Genomic DNA, 16,851 nt, shown 5'->3' with positions numbered 1-16,851 from the left:
TCATCCATCAGAGTGAAAAGATTCTTCATTGGTGATATTATGGCAGACCAGAAGTACAGACTTCTGAAGAGCACACATGGAATGCCATTTTTATTCAGAATGGTACAGACAGTAAAACCAAGGGCAAGTCGCTCGATGGTAGCAAAGTTACATCTTCCACGCATACAGACCCAACAAAATCTACCGCTGCTGCAATTTCGGCAAACTATTACGGGTTCTTTGTCAGGTAAAAGAAAGGGGGTTCTTTGTGTCACACTTGGATATTTTGTGGAGGAACTTGAACAAACAATTTATGAATATCATGTACTGGCTTCTGCGTCAAGTGTAGCTCTGACTCCATCCAGGAATGTAATCGGCTGGATACCGAGTGTCTGAGTTAGCTTGGTGATATCCATGGATATGTCTGGCGGTGAAGCTACACCCCGGTTAACCTGGATAATAATAAATGGATGGGGCCATTAGCCACTGATAAAGGGTCATATGACTTCATGATGCTTCAAATGAACTCATTTCAGGCAGACAGGCTGGAAACCTAAGACATAAAGGAAGAGCAAAGAAGCTAGCACAACTGCAAAATTTATTCAACCTGTAAAGTTCGTGACTGTTCTGTAGTGCATTGTGAACTACGACTATCACTGAAAACAGTTCACATGAGCAGAGGTAGAGTTCATACCGATGATGCAGGGACAGATTTGATTATCGACTTGCTATATCCACGAACTTCAGCAACAGCCTCAGCCATCTGCAGTCTTGAAACCCTATCTGGTCCACCAACATTCAGAAGTACCTGAATTTTTTTGCCAGCTGCAAAATGTGCTTTACTGTCAGTGCAATTGATAAACAAATAATAAAGAATAAAACCACTTAAGATGCAGAGAACAATATTAAAGTTTTTAAATGAAAAACTGAATGCATTTTAGAAAGAGCAGATTTCATATAGTTAACCATCACACTGTATAAAAGGAGCATTCCTAATGCCTAAACTCCATAAAATCACCTTGAATTCACCTTTTTCATACCTGATAACCAACTTTTTGTTAAAGACAGTATTACATCCACCATATCTTTTACATAAACTGGGCAGCGGTACTCATCATCAAAAAAATCAACTTGTTGGCCTTGTGAAAGGACAGAGTTCATCCACTGCAACCAAAGAGGCATGCAGTTTCTAATTAGACACTACATTCTGCAACTGTTGTGCAGTCAAACAGTTTTATGAATTTAGCAACAATGCTTTGGAGTGATTGGTTATCTTACCTGGATAGGGAGCGACTTTTCCACAGGAGAGATTGTTTGTGGCCCATAAATAATACTGCTTCTCAAGATTGCATAGCTTGAGCATTTCTCAGTAATGAACTTCTCTGCAGCAACTTTTGATTTGCCATACATGTTCACCGGCAGTGTCTCATCCTCCTCTTTGTAGAATGATTTCACTCCCTCATAAACTGTTGCACATGAGTTCTAGATTAGATTTGGAGTTGGCACAACATAAATATATAGTTATATACTATGGATCAGGCAATCAGCAAGGTATAACTTTGGTAAGCTCCTTATTTGCCCTTGGCATTAAGCTCACCAAGATGATAAAGTAAACCTAAAGTAGGTCAAGTAGTAGTTCTAATTACCAACAAATATAAATGCAAGTGGACGCCCTTTAAAAAAAAAGCAAGTGGACGCATGCTTGCTTGTAAATTCGGGGCAATCGGTGGATGCCAAATATAACAGTACGAATGTATCACACATCAATTTACAAGAGTGCTCTACCTTGATCTGTGGAGAGATGAATGAAAAGAGTCCTGTCATTCCTGAAGCCCAGTGACCAATTGACAAGTGAAGAAGGCACATTAGTAGCCATGGCAGCAGCTGGGTCCGTTTCGCACGCCCGAGGAACCGAGATTGCAGCACAGTTCACAATCACATGTGGCTGAACAGGACAAGCATTAGCTATCCCAGTTAGAGGACAGCAATGGGAGTTTACGAACTCAAGTATGAAAAGAGCAAGAGATGAGTAATACACAAGGTTTCATCTTTGATGAAACAGTTACGGATTCTGCCAGACTGAAAGTGTTTCAACACTTCACAATAAAATGCACTGTATTCAAGTATGAAAGGAACAATGGAAAATTATGCGAGCACAGAAATGATCTCCGGATATTACGATCTGATGATGGTTGAGCAGTAAACGGTGCGGGCATGTAAGAATGAATCACTGTTGGCAGAGAAATCCACTGTGGAAGATTAACAGTGGCACCGTTAGCTGGCACTGCAAGAAGCCATATTCTTGGCATTCTGAATGCGCGGTTTACTCCCGTGAAAACTCAGGCGAAGTGGTACAAATTACAATCCTGCATCACAGTCAAACCGTTTCTCCCAGCTACAAAATAGTCAGCTATTTATAGGAACCTAAGGCAACGTTTCTACAGACACGGCAAAGACCGAATTCATGGTAACTGACCAGCTTGTGGCATCCATGGTACTGTACAACGTTGTTTGCAACCCTGTAGCAGAGGCGCCGAGAACTTGAGCCGTTGCTCGCCCGCGGTCGAGATAACGCTGACAGTGCCAGACTGAATGCTAGTGGGCTGCTGAGGCGTGAAGAAGTGTAAATCAACAGCAGTGAATGCCAGCAGGCGCTGCCTCTAGCTACGGATTTGCCGAGGGGCCGTCTGGGCATGGACAGATGGACTGCAGGCGCACTGGCCGACGTGTCGAGAAACCACTCGCAGTGCCGGCCGGCTGCAGCTCCGGCGAAAAAGGTGTTGGACGAAATGCCATTCACGGTCAGACAGTGCAGACAAGAGCGCTAACCAGGACGGAATGGGGCGCTCGTGGAATGGGGAGGGGCCTGCGCGTACCTGGCCGAAGGACGCGGAGACGGCCTCGAGTCCGTCGCCGGAGCGGAGGTCGGCGCGGAAGGCGCGGGCGCCGGGGAGCGCGTCGAGCAGCGGCCGCGGCGCCGCCCCGCGGCGGTGGGTGAAGGCCACGTCGACGCCGCCGCCGTCGGCGAGCGCGGCGAGGAGGTGCTGGCCGAGGTAGCCGCTCCCGCCCACCACCAGCACCCGCCTCCTCTCCATCTCCGATCTGCCAACTGCCGACGCTCCAGCGAGCGAAGCGAAGCGAAAAAAATAAACAAAACAGAAAAGTAAAAAGAATCAGGAAAAAGAGGCCGCGGCCTCCCGCGCTGGTGGGCTGGCCCAGCTCGCTCGTCCCTCTTCAGTTCAGTTCAGCGAGTCCGAAGCCATCCAAGACTGCACGACCGAACGCCTTCAGGTGGAGGGAATAGGGTTCCCCCAGCCACCGCCGCCGCCGACCCCGACCCCTCCGGCGACCCTCCGCGCCCGCCCAGGTATCCCTCCTACCTCCCTCTCCACCCTTCCTCCCCATTCCCTCCCTCTCTCCCTCCCCTTCTGCCACTGTCACCCACGGCCGGCGCACCGGGCCGACTTTCTCCACCTGCCCCTGCTCCCACCACCAGAATGGCCGGCCGCATCGGGCTGCAGGCCTTCCTTACCCTTTTTCACAAATAGAATTACATACAAACTGTTGTTTGATGCATTGGTCAGTACGTAGGTGGTTGTGTGAAATTCTTTGTATGAACTGCACTCGTCTATTGCTTGCTTGTATGCGTGGCATGTATTAGATGGTTTGTTGAGATTATGTAGTATTTTGTACATATGGCCCGTCTTCTTCTAGTCAAGCTGTATGTATGATGCCATATTCTTGCACTGCTTCATTCATAACTGAATGTTCCTTTGAAAAAGGGAACGATCGTTGAATTACCTGCCAATGTAGTAGTACACATCAGTGCTTTACAGTCAATTAGCATTTTCACACACTCTTTTTCAGAATCTGCAGCTCAACCAAACACAGCCGCCGCCAGACAAGAGCCCGAGATGGGGGGCGGGCCGCGGACGTTCCCGGGCGGGCTGTCCAAGTGGCAGCACAAGCGGATGCACGAGAAGCTGGCGCGGGGGAAGGAGCGGGGCCTGCTCCGCCACGAGAAGCAGCTCTACCTCGCCCGCCTCCGCTCCGAGATCCGCGCCTCCCACCTCCCCGGCGCCCCCGCCTCCCCCGCCGACCATGCCGGCCCCACCTCCTCGCGCGCCCACATCCGCGCCCTTGCCGACCGCTTCCTCCGCCCCGGCGCCGAGGACCTCTGGAACAACGACGACGGCCCGCTACGCCGCGCACGGCTCCCCCCGCATCAGCAGCAGCAGCCCGCGAGGAGCCTGCCGTCCGGCGCCCGGATGGTTGACTGGAAGCAGGTGGAGTCAGGGGAGAAGCCGAAGCCGCCCCGGGGAGGAGGGGACTGGAAGGACTGGGAGGAGCTGGATTCTGGGGAGCCGACGGCGGGAAGGGGAGCCGGAAATGAGCCGCGATTGCCCGCCGCGTTCAACCAGAGGAGAGGGTACGGGACGGCGGCTCCCTGGTGGTGGCAATGGAGCCCGGGCTCCGGCATGCCTTTGCAGAGGAAGGAGGCGTCCTTTGGCTTCTTCGGTCCGAAGAGATGCTACTCGGTGATGCCTCCATGCTCGCCGTGCCGGGAATCGGGTGCTGCGCTGATGCCGTTGGTTGCTAGACAGCTCGCCGAGGCTGGAGATGGCAGGAAGGCGACACCGTTGGCTCTGTTTTATACTCAGGAGAGGTTGTACTCTGTAGCAGCCACGCGGCGGTTTGGCCAGAAATGGAGGCCGGATTCATCAGACGAGGATGAGGAGGTTATGCCGGCTGCTAGGGATCTGAGGTTGGCAAAATTCGTGGCTTCGAGGGAAGATGAGTCGGAAGATGATGAACCGGGGGAGACGAGCGCCATCAGGAGGAAATGGAGCACTGCTGCTCTGAGGAACTGTGATATGAAGAGAGATAGGAGACCGCTCAAGTCCTACGAGGAGGAAAGCGATGATGATATCACTGGTAGAATCCAAGAGCTGCGAGAGGAGATAAGAAACAGGGAGGTGCTGGGTGCTGAGAGGAGGCGGTACGAGTCAAGGGGTGAATCTGTGTTTACCAATAAAAGGTTACACTCTCGCCGTTATCTCTGATGTTGTTTATTTTCCTCGTAACCAATTGCCTCATTTGTTGTGTGGCCTGCTAACTTTGTAACAAGTAGTGTCTGCATGGATGAATTAGGAAAAATCAACTAAGAAGACTTGAAATGTGTGGCTCTTGATATATGACTCACCAAAGTTGCCGCCTTATGAAGTTTCTTTCTGTTAGTCAGGCACTGGTCTATAAACAAGAATTGGCCACCTGTAATGCAAATGATAGACATAATGTTTGTAGCACATCCTGCTTTTTTACATGCCTTCTAACTCAAGATTAATGAATGATCGGTGAATTAACTTCTTCAAATCACACTCCATCCTACACTGCAATAGTGATTATGCCCATCTTATCGACAAGTTATGATATTTCTTTTTTCCTTAGATTTGATGAGTTGGCATCACAAGTCATGTTCTTGTTTTATCTTCAGATTCGATGAGTGTGGCATCTCCCCACTTACTGTCAAAGCACTCACTGATGCTGGATATATACAGACAACTGTTGTCCAGGAAGCAGCTCTTCCAGTTTGTCTTGAAGGTATTATATCTTATTTCACTTTCCTCGTGAACGAATTTCCTGAATCACGGGGAAAGAATCACAACCTTTTGGCGGTAATATCATGGGACGTGTTGTTTGACTTCAGTAGTTTGTATTTAGCACTTGCCTCCAGTAGTACCATTTTGGCTGTGCATGAACTATCTGAAGATGCTATCACTGAAACCTTGCAACGATCAGGGGATTGCTCCTGACTCATCAATGTCTAAATGCAGGTAAAGATGTTCTTGTCAAGGCCAAAACTGGAACCGGCAAAAGTGTAGCTTTTCTGGTAATGTTCATTTGCAAGAAGTTACTTTGTGATGTTGTTCCTTTCGATTTTGTTGTCCTTCAACCAATTTATTAAAAGCCATGAATTGATAAACAGCTTCCTGCAATTGAATCAGTCTTGAATGCCATGAAGAGCCATACAAATCATCGAGTGTCTCCAATATTTGCCCTTGTTCTATGCCCTACAAGAGAGCTTGCCGTCCAGGTTACAGCTGAGGCAAATGTTTTGGTGAAGTACCATCATGGAGTGGGTGTTCAGTCTCTTATTGGTGGCACTAGATTCAAGCTTGATCAAAGACGGTTAGAGTCCGATCCATGCCAGGTTTGTAGCATTTACTGAGCTACTAAAGATCAACTCCTAACTGCTGGGTTGACTTAATAATATGGTTGGGATTTCCCTTTTCAGATTTTAGTGGCAACACCTGGTAGGCTGCTGGATCATATTGAAAACAGATCTTCATTCTCTGTCCGCTTGATGGGATTGAAATTGCTTGTGTTGGATGAAGCTGACCACTTGCTAGATTTGGGTTTTCGCAAAGACATAGAGAAGATTGCTGATAGCTTGCCACGCCAAAGACAGACACTACTATTTTCAGCTACTGTTCCAAAAGAGGTAATGTAGTCAGCATAGCCTGTAGCATGAGTGCCTTTCTTGTATCATATAATCTGTAGTTTACCTTCTTTATGGACACCCAGTGGTCTGAAAATGGGAATGATGGTTCTCATTCTTTATTGGCAGGTTCGAAGGGTTTCACAGCTGGTTTTAAACAAGGATCATGTTTTTGTTGATACAGTGGGCTTGGGGGCTGTTGAAACTCCTACTAAGGTTTCTATTTCTACTCCTACTCAAGTAATATTTGGCACCAATGACAAACAGAATACTCTTCCATTAGTGGCTGCAAAGCACTTGTTTCATTCTGGTTTCTGCAAGTAAAGAGTGTTACGGTTGACATTCTCACTTTGCATTTCCCTTACCAGATGTAGGCAGTCGATGTGTTTTTATTTTATTTTTGGATAAGGCAGTTGATGTGCTGATGCCATGGTGTTCTATTGCATCATTCTATTTAAGAAAAGGACCCATTTAGCTGTTTAGAGTTTTACACGTTGTTCAGCTTTCATTGAAAGTTTGTCATGCAAAAGATGTCGACATTCACATAAACATTTATACCAAATGTCACGTTGTATGATAACACAAGCAGCACTTCTGAATGAATTTGATCTGAAAGTAAAATATTTGTCCCTCCGATCCATATTAATTGCTGCTGATTTAGTTAATATGGATCGGAGGGAGTATGATTCTGTAATAGCCTTTCTTCTCTTGTCTGTTATGGATTTTTTTTGTGTGGTAGAATATTGATCCCTTAATGTCTTCTGTTCTTGAGCTTAGGTACAACAGCAATATCTCGTGGTACCACATGAACTGCACTTTCATATGGTTCATCGCCTTCTTCGAGAGCATATTGATCAGGAAGTGGACTATAAGGTCCTCCCTCCTCTGCCCACATCGCTTGATCAAGCAGTATGATTTGCTGGTAAATTTGCAATTTCTTAAATCACTAATGTCTTTCCATTGCATGCAGGTGATAGTTTTCTGCACAACTGCCATGGTGACTGAATTTATGTATATAATGCTTCGAGATCTGAAGCTAAATGTCAGAGAGATACATTCAAGAAAGCCCCAGCTTTATAGAACACGTATTTCTGAAGAGTTCCGGGATTCCAATCGCCTGATTCTGGTAACATCAGATGTTTCAACACGTGGAGTGAATTATCCAGATGTTACCCTAGTGATTCAGGTAGAATTTCTTTTCTTTTTGATGGTTAATACAGCTGAGGAAGTTTCTGAGCAAGAACATTTATCTGCCTAGACTAAAGCAACTGCAGGAGTGGCAGCTATCTCTTTAATGCCATTACTTTGCATGGTTGTCTTCACCATTGCTGCTCTAACCGCACATTATGATTGTATTAGGCTGGTGTTCCTCCTGGTAGAGAGCATTATATTCATCGTCTTGGAAGGACTGGAAGGGAAGGTAAATCCGGGAAAGGAATTCTGTTGATTGCGCCATGGGAAGAGTATTTCTTGAAGGAGATACATGATCTTCCAATACAGCAGGCTCCTGTGCCACAGATTGACCAGGAGATGAAACAAAAGGTTTGACTCGGCGTACTTGTTCATATTTTGTATTTCGGCGTTATATGCATACATTCTCGTCTGATTATTTTCCTGAATTTTCTTGTGCTGCAGGTTGATGATTCGATCAAGATTGTTGACATGAGCATCAAGGAAGCCGCATACCATGCATGGCTTGGTTACTATAACTCGATAGCTGATATTAGCAGAGACAAAGTCATGCTTGCTGACCTGGCAAGTAGGTTTGGCGTCTCTATCGGCATGGAAAAGCCTCCGACGCTATTTAGGAAAACCGCCTTGAAGATGGGGTTAAAGGGTGTACCAGGAATTCGGATAAGAAAATGAATAACCAAGCTACATTTTGTCTCCCATTCTGTAATTCGCCTTGTTTCTAATTTACAGTACATCAAGTCTGAAACTGATCGATGTCTTGTTGACTGGCTCAAATGAAGAATGACTCTCACTTTTTTCTTACGGCCTTACACTCATGTGATTGAGCTTTGGCCAACTGTGACAGATATGTGTTACCCTTGCCATTATTGCTATATTGTCCAGCCTCACTCTTGGGATCTGCTTGCCTGCAGCCAAGTGCCTCTTGAGGGTTCACATAGGTAATATCATGCTTGTCTCTCATGTAAGATGGACTCTGTAAATCAATGTCTCTTCAGGAGTTAGCTTGACGAAAGCTAAATAGGTTATTTCTCTGTTTATGGCAAGCCTATCTGTGAGAGCTTAAGGTCAGTTTGTTGTCAGATGAACCATGAGACTATCATCTTGTTTCTGTTCCTACCATATCTTGCTTTAATTCCTGAAGCAGTTGGGTTTACTAATGCGATTCTAATGCGAACGTCAAAGGCCACTGCTTTACAACATTTAAGATGGAAGAAATACTGGAAGCTGTTTGTAGCTACTTGCCTCAGCTGACTTCTGGTTTTTGTTCTTACAGACAGGAGGCCGGAGGATTGTAGTACATATTCTGCAAACAATGGCGTAAGTGGACAGAAGACTGAAGATTAATTATTCCTCTCAAATCCCATGGAGAACCGGTTGTTATTTCGCAGGTTATTTACTATCTCCAATCTCACCAGTTAATCTCCTGCTATCTCCTGACGTTTTATCACATTGCAAAGTGGTTGGTCTTCTTTCTCTAATCCTGAATTGAACTGAATAAACAGATTGATGCACTAAGCAGCGCTCAGATGCACGTGCCAAAGGCCTGTAGAAAGCTCAAGAGAACACCTCGAGGAAAGTTGAGGAAGAGCTTTCAAGGTTTTCTAAAGATGGGGATCCTCCATTGGATTCAGAAGAAGGTGAGCCCGCCCAAGGTCTGAAAAGGAGTTCTTCGTAGGCTGGGTAACGCATCCTTTGACGCCCAAAATGATGCTACTCTTTGGAGTGGTTGCTCCTTAAGACACTTGCAAAACAAACACAGTTGATTGAGTCAAGTAAGAATCGCGGTATTTTCAGGCCCTTTTGCTGCCCTGCTGCTGCACAGCAGCAAACTGTATGTGGAATCTTTCTGCTTTGGGCACCTAGTGAAGCGAAACCAAACGCATAGCACACCTAGTTTTTTCTAAATTAAATGAGCCATTGACTTGCTAACTTCTATGATGCTAACTACACAAGCTCGTTGTTCGGAAGTTATAGATGGTATCTCATATGTTTCCATCTGTTGCATCGATGTGTTTCATGAACTCTTACCAGGGCTTCTTGTGTTTTTTTTTCCAGATACATCGCTCACCCACCGGCACTTGGTCAAGTGGCACGTGAGATGAGCCTGATCAGGAGAGCATGTAACGCCTCTTGCTGGCGACACGCGTGTGTGGCCTAGGCTTGGTCACTGATCACAGGAGCTCATGGCGGATACAGTTTTGTTGCTTTGTCGCCTGTAGAAGCTGGCGGGGGAAAGAACAAGTCCTAGTACTAGTTAACAAGTAGAGAAACTATATGCATACCGATGCGAGATAGATATATAATTTCAGATTGGATGGATCTGTCTGTGTCACGAGTCATTGGGTCGTGCAATGTCGTTAGAAACCCGCATCTAAGGCCTTTGTACAATGCACGGTGCTTAGTCAGATAACCCAAGTTGATGCTTATTTTTATAGGAGGAGTGGCTAATTAAGCTTCTAATCTTCTACAAATAAGCACTGATGCTTAAAGAAATATTGATTTATTTCTTCAAGCACCTTGAGATGTACGAGGTCTAAGGACCAGCACTGACGCTTGGATTCGTTGCGGTGGCCTATGCTGGCCCACACCCGTCAAACTCGGCCGCTTACACAGAGAAAGATGCAGCTATGATATTTATTTCCACTAGAAAAAGCTATGATATTTATTTAAGAAAAAGCATCTAATCTTTTTTTTTTGAGGGGGAAAAGCATCTAATCTTATTATGAATATACTTGGTTCCTATTGTCGTTTCAGTTTTCTGACGGGGCTTCATCTTCCGACGGGGATCACACATGCTATATCTATATGGTAGGAGTTTTGCTCTGGATGGCGATGGAAAACAACTCCATCTGGTAGCTAGTAGCAAGGGACAACTGCACAATGAAACGAACAACGTAATTAGACCGGCATTTTCCCCCCAACGCCCAAAGTCGAGTCGTCGTCGACGACCAACGATAGTGCCACTTCTGGCTCCAGCTCCTGTACGATCCCAGAGAGGATCAGGTTTCACTATCATAGAGATAATGGAACATATTTTTTCCGAATTATGGAGCATAGCTTCCAATTCCATCATTTCACAGAAAATTGAAACTTTTTTTTTGACATGACAGAAAATGAAAGCTGATAATACAGAGTAACCGTCTCAGCTGACCCATCAGAAAATAGGTTCAGTGAGGCAGTCAGTATGCATGTATGAGAGGGAGTTTTGTGATGCCCTGTTGTTACCTTCGGCGAACAAGCTATTCAGATTAATTCAGTTTTCTACCATTTCTATCTAAAATCATGAATCTGATCTCGTGCGAAAAGAACTGCGGATCTGACATTATCATCAGTACTACTAGTGTCCAATTTGTTTCTGGGTTGTGCCAACAAATTTCATTCTAACTGTTGCAACTAGAGATTTTCGGCCCGTTGACAAGTAAAATTGTCACACAAGTCCACCAGAGCTCCTGGTGATTTCTTTTTTTCTTTTTTCGAGCAACTGGCAAGAGATCTGCATTTTCATATAGAAGAAAATAATTGACAGCTTAATAAGAAAAAACGGCCGAAGACCGATACAACGAGCCATACAAACATGCCAACCCCGAGGCTGCGCCCCAACGGGCCGATGACTCTACCACCCAAGCAACCATAGTCGACATCCTACCATGCGCTCCGGATACGCCACTCCTGCTTAAAAACATCAGCAACACACCACACGGGCCCCGAGGACGCGCATCCAGCAGGTTAACTTGCAGAGATCCAAAATAAACATTGCTGATAAGCTTGCATGATGATGTGAAGTTGTGAACACCACAACAGAAGTATCACCTTCCAGAAAGAATGGTCACCGTTGTAGCTGAAGATGTACATACCGCCTGATCAATCTCTTCATCCTCATGTCCATCAGTGACCTGAATAAGTCTGCATGTCTTGCACCTCCTTCTAGGTACAGCATGACTAGACACATACATGGCCGCGACCTGGACAGCGAATGGGAGCACAGCAACCCAAGCTTCAACACAAGCTCAACCTCCACCGCATCATAATATTGATCAGCTCAGGGTCCACGCCCGTCGATGATCGAGCCACCCTGCCATGTGCCACGTACCCAATCTGCCAGCGCAAGAATGCCGCCGCTGCTATTGGCCGGGCCAATTGATTTTCTCCCACAAACCACCTCTTTTCACATGAGCGGTAGTAGTATATAACAGATCTAAGCCGTTTATTTCATTAAGTAGTCCGTCTGAGTAAGTCCTTATTATATTTCTTGTGAAAACAGGAGGTAAGAGGGACCATGTTAAAATTTGCCTTTATTGGTTGCATGTATGACACAAAGTAAGTTAATGCATATGCATGCCTTGGTCCTAGAACAATATTCCTCGGGCTTTTTAATCTTAGATCATGGGAGTAATCAATAATTTATCTTGGATGGAGGGAGTAATCAGTAATATATCATTCTGCACTATTAACGGGAATGTCGCCATTTTCTCTACAAAAGGTCACGATGAACAAATAGTACATAATGAAGTATATTTTCTTTGTCTATATACTCTAAGGCGCTAACCATCTAACGCCCCTCTAGTTTTGTCGTGCTCACCGTATTGATAGAAGTGCCTATGTTTTCTCTTGTTTCTCCAGCTTTGCACTTCATTAGAGCGAAAAAATCAGGTTGCTTTGGTGCTGGAAGTAGTGCGGCATCGTTCTCTAACATAAAAATGATGGATGACATAAGTGGCCTGTCATCTTGACGATTTTGAATGCACAGTAGTCCTACATGAATACACCGTACAACTTCATGAAGTGGACAACTCTCAATAAGACAAGGGTCCACCAATTCTATTGCTTTTCCATCTTTCCATAAACTCCATGCCTAAATCAATAGAATGAAGTTTTAGTTAAGTAGTATATTTTTGGGCTATTAAAATTATGTGCACTGCACAATACTCACGTAAGTCGTAAGGCTAGAAGAGTGCACTTCAAGTTGTGATGAGCTGATCTTCAATCCACTTACAATCTCCAAGAGAAGGACACCAAAGCTATAAATATCCGATTTTACAGAAAAGACACCATCCATCACATATTCCGGCGACATGTAACCACTGTTTAAACCATTTGACAAAGAAATTGCAAGATAAGTTAAATTGGGGCATAAAAACTAATGCCAAGGTTGGCAAGTACACTAGTTACTTACTATGTCCCAACAACCCGGGTAGTGTTTGCATGTTGCTGATTTCCATCAAATATCCTTGCCATACCAAAATCTGATATTTTAGCATTCATTTCCACATCCAGCAAGATGTTGCTTGCTTTGAGATCTCTATGGATTATTTTCAATCTTGAGTCTTGGTGGAGATAAAGAAGTCCTCTTGCTACTCCTTTGATTATTTTGAACCGTGTGAACCAATCAAGCACATATTTCCTTGAAGCATCTTGCAAAATCAATATGAAACGAAGCTAGTCGTCATGAATATCCTTTTGGTTAGTCTAGTAATTCTTTGCAACATATGAGAAAAACTTGGAACATACCAAAAAGGCAGGAATCTAAACTTTTGTTAGGTAAGTATTCATAGATCAGTAACCTCTCATCACCATGAATACAACAACCAAGAAGTCTAACTAGATTTCTGTGCTGCAGTTTTGCAAATAGAACTATTTCATTTTTAAACTCCTCTACACCTTGCCGCGAACCCTCGCTGAGCCTTTTGATAGCAACTTCCTTGCCGCCTTCTAGCATTCCCTACATGATTGCATCATTCAGATTGCGAAATGATGAAGGCAACTACTTTTTACTAATATAATCAGAGTCCTTAGATAACCATCTGCTACTATGATCACGGATGCATAACTTAGGTTACCTTGTAAACTTTGCCAAAACCTCCTCTTCCGATTTGCTTGGAATCGCAGAAATTATCTGTTGCGGCAGCGATCTTGTCAAAACTAACAAATGGGAATTCTATAGTTTCTTCACCAAATTCATTGGAAGAGCTGAAGTATCCTAGCATCCGTCTCCTCTGGATTTCTTTCTTTCTTCGTTTTCCTGCTAAAGATCAATACATTTTTTTTCTTAGCAGTAGACAGTTAATCAGAATGTTAGAAACGCAACTCTAACACAGAATTATGAAAACATGATTTTTATTGTCCAACCTCTTAATTTGAATATGCTGACAAGTGCTACGCATGTGAGTATCAACAAGCATGCTATAGTAGGCAGGACAATGTTTAGCATATTGTTTTGACCTGCAAAAATGTGCCTGGTCAGGATTACTGCATCAAAACATTGCCAATGTGACAAACTTTCTCGTGTCGAAAGAAACAAAATCTAGAAGCCCAAAACTGAATAACGTGAATGTTACCAGGAGAGTCGGCAAGCCGGAGGTACAGGTTCTCGCCATAGTTGGTGGGCTTCCCCATGTCGATAAGCTTTCCAGTCCAAATCAAGCACCTTGACGGATCGGCCATAGCGCCGTCATTGCTCAAGTTCGCGTAAGCGTATGCAGTACACAAGCAGTTTTTCCTGCACTCCGCCGCACACTCGTCGAAGCTTCTGTTGAGCACATGCACAAACTTGTCAGGAACTTTCATCCCCGGCACGGTCACGAAATGGCTTTGCTTTCCGCAGCTCAACGGTTGCTTTCTTTTACACCCTCTCGTAAAGTCAAGACCACCGGGCTCGGGCTCGGGCTCGAACTCGTCGAGGCACTGACACGTCTTCACGGCACCACGGAAGCCGCAATAGCCGAATGGGCCACACGACCCATAGACGTTGCAACCGGTGGGAGTGGTGGTAAGGGCTACCCATGACGATGTGTTGCCATTCCATGTCAGGTGCCTCAACTCGCCGGCATAGTCAAGCGTGACGCGCACGTACGGCGAGCCTTCCATAACCGTGTACACGTGGTAGAATTCGTCCCCTTGGTGGAGTGAAGATTGGTACACGAAGGAGCTGGCGTTGCTGAGGTACGACATCGCTCCGGACGCCACCGTCGCGTCGTTCAACACGAGGGTGCGCCAGTACGGTCTGACCCCGTGCCAGATGAAGAACTGGAGGGTCGGCGAGGTGGGGTCACTGCTGAAGGAGAAATCGCCGGAGGACGGGTCGTCCGGGCCCTTCCATGCGACGAGACGACCGACGGCCCGCGTCTTGGAGCTCATAAGGAACTTCATGGACGGGAGGAGGGTGTCTGTCGGGTGGTCGAAGCTCTCCCATATGTATGTGCCGTTTGGGTACCGGAGGACCAGGTTCCCCGAGCTGAGTAGCACCGCGTATGCTCTCACGGCGGTGTCTCAGGCGCCGGTGGTTATGTTGCTCGACGTCGTCCAGATGGTGTGGCCTTCCGAGTTGAACAACGCCATGTCGCAACCTTTGTTGGTGCGAGGTAGTGATGATTGGGTTATCGCGATTGGCGACCCAGACGACGGGGTGGTCAGGGATGTTGTTGTACCATATACCAAGGTATGTGCTTGTGTTTGAGCTTGGTGGAGAGAAGAAGCCGAGGGCAAAGTCCCCTCCCTTGGAGACGAGCTTGTCGCCAGAAAATAGTGGCTTGATGTGTGTAAGAGTATCATCAGGTTTGCAGAATGAACTCAAGAAGAGGAGGAGGAAGAAAATGGGAATGGAGGAGGGCATACCCATTAGTCCTCTTCTTCGTCTGCCTGTGCCAAGTGACGAGAGTACCACGCAGCTATATGGAAACTGACTGAGGTGAATGCTTCTTTGGAATATCTTAGGGAGTGAATGAAATTTGGAACAAGTGTAGGATGGCAAAGTCTTGAAATACTAACTGGTATAGTGGATGAAGACAGCAAGTAAGGTCGACTTAGACCATAGCAATGATGGCCATACGACTGGCCAGAGAGCATAGTCAAAGTCTCAATTGGCGCTGCACGCGCCAAGAAAATTCATACTACGAGTCCAGATCGGAGAAATGGAGAGGGCGACGGGTAGGGGTAATCACAAGGCATGCTTGTCGCGGCATACTATATCGATGTCCCTGGGGAGCCACAGAAAATGGGCAAGCTGGTGGCTTTTCCACGCTTCCCGACAAGTCAAATGCAGGCGCCCGGATCCTCCACGAAACATATTACGCCCCGTTTTATATGTAAAGCATAAAAAGGCCGAGCCGATACAAGGTGAAAAAGAAAATCCAATACAATTAAATCAAAAAATAGAAAAGACTTCAGAGAGGCGATGCCCTCTCTCAACCTCAGTCTCAAGGCCTATGCTCTACTCTGGCGGGGGTGGTTCAAGAACGACCAGCGTGCACATATCGATCAATCGATGCATTGGTAACTTAGTATTTGCGGAGCTAAAGTGTAAAGTATATAGCTAGATGTATATTTCCAGATTGGATGGATCTGTCTGTGTCACGAGTCAGGGGTTTGTGCAATGCCATTAAAAACCCGCCTATAAGGCCTTTGTATGATGCAAGGTGCTTAGACAATTTCTCAAGTGTCAATGCTTATTTTAACAAGAGTGCCTAATTAAACTTCTACCTTCTACAAATAACTACCAGTGCTTAAAGAAGCACTGCTTTTGTTTGTCTATAAGCATCTTGCATCGTATATGGCCTAAGAGGAACTCCAATAACTTCTGTATCCTTAAAGAAAACTACTATTTACGAAAAGTTGAGGCGAAAATAGCCTCCAACAGCTCCCGTAAACCTAATTGTTTTACAAGATCTCGAATAATTGCCCCCAGCTCCCCTCAGGTTTACGGAAAGATGACCTTCTCATACAATTTTGGTGCCTTGAAACTGCCTAGACATTCACACTGGACACCCTCGCGCTGCCACTGCCGCGGTCCCGGGCCACTGCCATGCCATGACACCACCACTGCTGCGGTCCTGCCGCCGCGAATGACGTTGGCCACATGCGCTACATGTCATTGACTTGCAAGCTGTAGGTTATTAGCTAGGCCTTTTTCAATAGTAAATAGAAAAAATTATGATGAAATATTTACGGGAACCGAGAAAAGTAGGTGTCATACAACTTTTCTAAATTATACAGTCATCTCGTAAAACGACTTTTACGATAAGTTTTTAGGGAGCTATTGGAGTTTCGTAGCGGTGACCCACGCTGGCCCACACACATTGAACTCGGGCACTTACACAGAGAAAGATTGAGCTACGATATTTAAAAACAGATTTTGCTAATTCTCATTTTGATGAGAATTAACAAAGTCTCGTCTAACTTTTTTG

The 16,851-nt window shown here is 45.5% G+C and overlaps 3 protein-coding genes across 7 annotated transcripts; 1 reads left to right on the top strand and 2 right to left on the bottom strand.

The window, feature by feature from the left end:
• Window positions 1-61: 61 nt before the first annotated feature.
• Window positions 62-3,120, bottom strand: LOC125529179 (NAD(P)-binding Rossmann-fold superfamily protein). The gene is made up of 6 exons (XM_048693592.2): window positions 2,856-3,120; window positions 1,765-1,924; window positions 1,258-1,445; window positions 1,020-1,143; window positions 674-804; window positions 62-431 (listed from the first exon to the last, which is right to left on the bottom strand). The coding sequence occupies exons 1-6, from the start codon at window positions 3,072-3,074 to the stop codon at window positions 300-302; spliced, it is 954 nt and encodes a 317-aa protein (XP_048549549.2). The 5' UTR covers window positions 3,075-3,120; the 3' UTR covers window positions 62-299.
• A 112-nt stretch (window positions 3,121-3,232) lies between these two features.
• On the top strand, window positions 3,233-8,473 carry LOC125529180 (DEAD-box ATP-dependent RNA helicase 48). Of its 2 annotated transcripts, none has more exons than XM_087529216.1 (11): window positions 3,233-3,346; window positions 3,847-5,017; window positions 5,474-5,580; window positions 5,814-5,869; window positions 5,966-6,190; window positions 6,275-6,481; window positions 6,608-6,694; window positions 7,256-7,351; window positions 7,449-7,664; window positions 7,838-8,020; window positions 8,114-8,473. In XM_087529216.1, the coding sequence occupies exons 2-11, from the start codon at window positions 3,894-3,896 to the stop codon at window positions 8,342-8,344; spliced, it is 2,532 nt and encodes an 843-aa protein (XP_087385342.1). In that variant the 5' UTR covers window positions 3,233-3,346; window positions 3,847-3,893; the 3' UTR covers window positions 8,345-8,473. The 2 variants fall into 2 exon arrangements, with proteins under 2 accessions (XP_087385342.1, XP_087385343.1); XM_087529217.1 differs by having other exon boundaries at window positions 3,237-3,346; window positions 3,856-5,017.
• Window positions 8,474-11,184: 2,711 nt separating this feature from the next.
• LOC147966983 (G-type lectin S-receptor-like serine/threonine-protein kinase B120) lies at window positions 11,185-15,277 on the bottom strand. 4 transcript variants are annotated; one of them, XR_015609127.1, is made up of 8 exons: window positions 14,008-14,952; window positions 13,799-13,891; window positions 13,510-13,694; window positions 13,181-13,391; window positions 12,846-13,083; window positions 12,603-12,753; window positions 11,483-12,524; window positions 11,185-11,402 (listed from the first exon to the last, which is right to left on the bottom strand). XR_015609127.1 is itself a non-coding variant. In XM_087529215.1 (7 exons), the coding sequence occupies exons 1-7, from the start codon at window positions 14,816-14,818 to the stop codon at window positions 12,222-12,224; spliced, it is 1,992 nt and encodes a 663-aa protein (XP_087385341.1). In that variant the 5' UTR covers window positions 14,819-15,277; the 3' UTR covers window positions 11,185-12,221. The 4 variants fall into 4 exon arrangements, 2 of the variants coding, with proteins under 2 accessions (XP_087385341.1, XP_087385340.1); XR_015609128.1 differs by having other exon boundaries at window positions 11,185-11,341; XM_087529215.1 differs by having other exon boundaries at window positions 11,185-12,524; window positions 14,008-15,277.
• Between the last annotated feature and the right edge of the window lie 1,574 nt (window positions 15,278-16,851).

The sequence above is a fragment of the Triticum urartu genome, chromosome 6A, assembly GCF_056163025.1.
Source record: "Triticum urartu cultivar PI428250 chromosome 6A, HENAU_Tu73, whole genome shotgun sequence".
NCBI lineage: Eukaryota > Viridiplantae > Streptophyta > Magnoliopsida > Poales > Poaceae > Triticum > Triticum urartu.
The sequence above is the reverse complement of the archived record's forward strand: the minus strand, read 5'-3'. Positions and strand labels throughout refer to the sequence as shown.

What these genes read in the sequence shown, in the direction of transcription:
- LOC125529179 (XM_048693592.2), bottom strand. Translation starts at nt 3,074, where the DNA reads ATGGAGAGGAGGCGGGTGCTGGTGGTGGGCGGGAGCGGCTACCTCGGC. An exon ending in TCATCTCTCCACAGATCAAG is followed by an intron (nt 1,446 to 1,764) that starts GTAGAGCACTCT and finishes CATGTGCAACAG; the next exon opens with TTTATGAGGGAGTGAAATCA. An exon ending in AAAAGTCGCTCCCTATCCAG is followed by an intron (nt 1,144 to 1,257) that starts GTAAGATAACCA and finishes CTTTGGTTGCAG; the next exon opens with TGGATGAACTCTGTCCTTTC.
- LOC147966983 (XM_087529215.1), bottom strand. Translation starts at nt 14,818, where the DNA reads ATGAAGTTCCTTATGAGCTCCAAGACGCGGGCCGTCGGTCGTCTCGTC. An exon ending in CAGCATATTCAAATTAAGAG is followed by an intron (nt 13,695 to 13,798) that starts GTTGGACAATAA and finishes ATTGATCTTTAG; the next exon opens with CAGGAAAACGAAGAAAGAAA. An exon ending in ACCCGGGTTGTTGGGACATA is followed by an intron (nt 12,754 to 12,845) that starts GTAAGTAACTAG and finishes TGGTTTAAACAG; the next exon opens with TGGTTACATGTCGCCGGAAT.
- LOC125529180 (XM_087529216.1), top strand. Translation starts at nt 3,894, where the DNA reads ATGGGGGGCGGGCCGCGGACGTTCCCGGGCGGGCTGTCCAAGTGGCAG. An exon ending in TCTTCCAGTTTGTCTTGAAG is followed by an intron (nt 5,581 to 5,813) that starts GTATTATATCTT and finishes GTCTAAATGCAG; the next exon opens with GTAAAGATGTTCTTGTCAAG. An exon ending in CTGTTGAAACTCCTACTAAG is followed by an intron (nt 6,695 to 7,255) that starts GTTTCTATTTCT and finishes TCTTGAGCTTAG; the next exon opens with GTACAACAGCAATATCTCGT.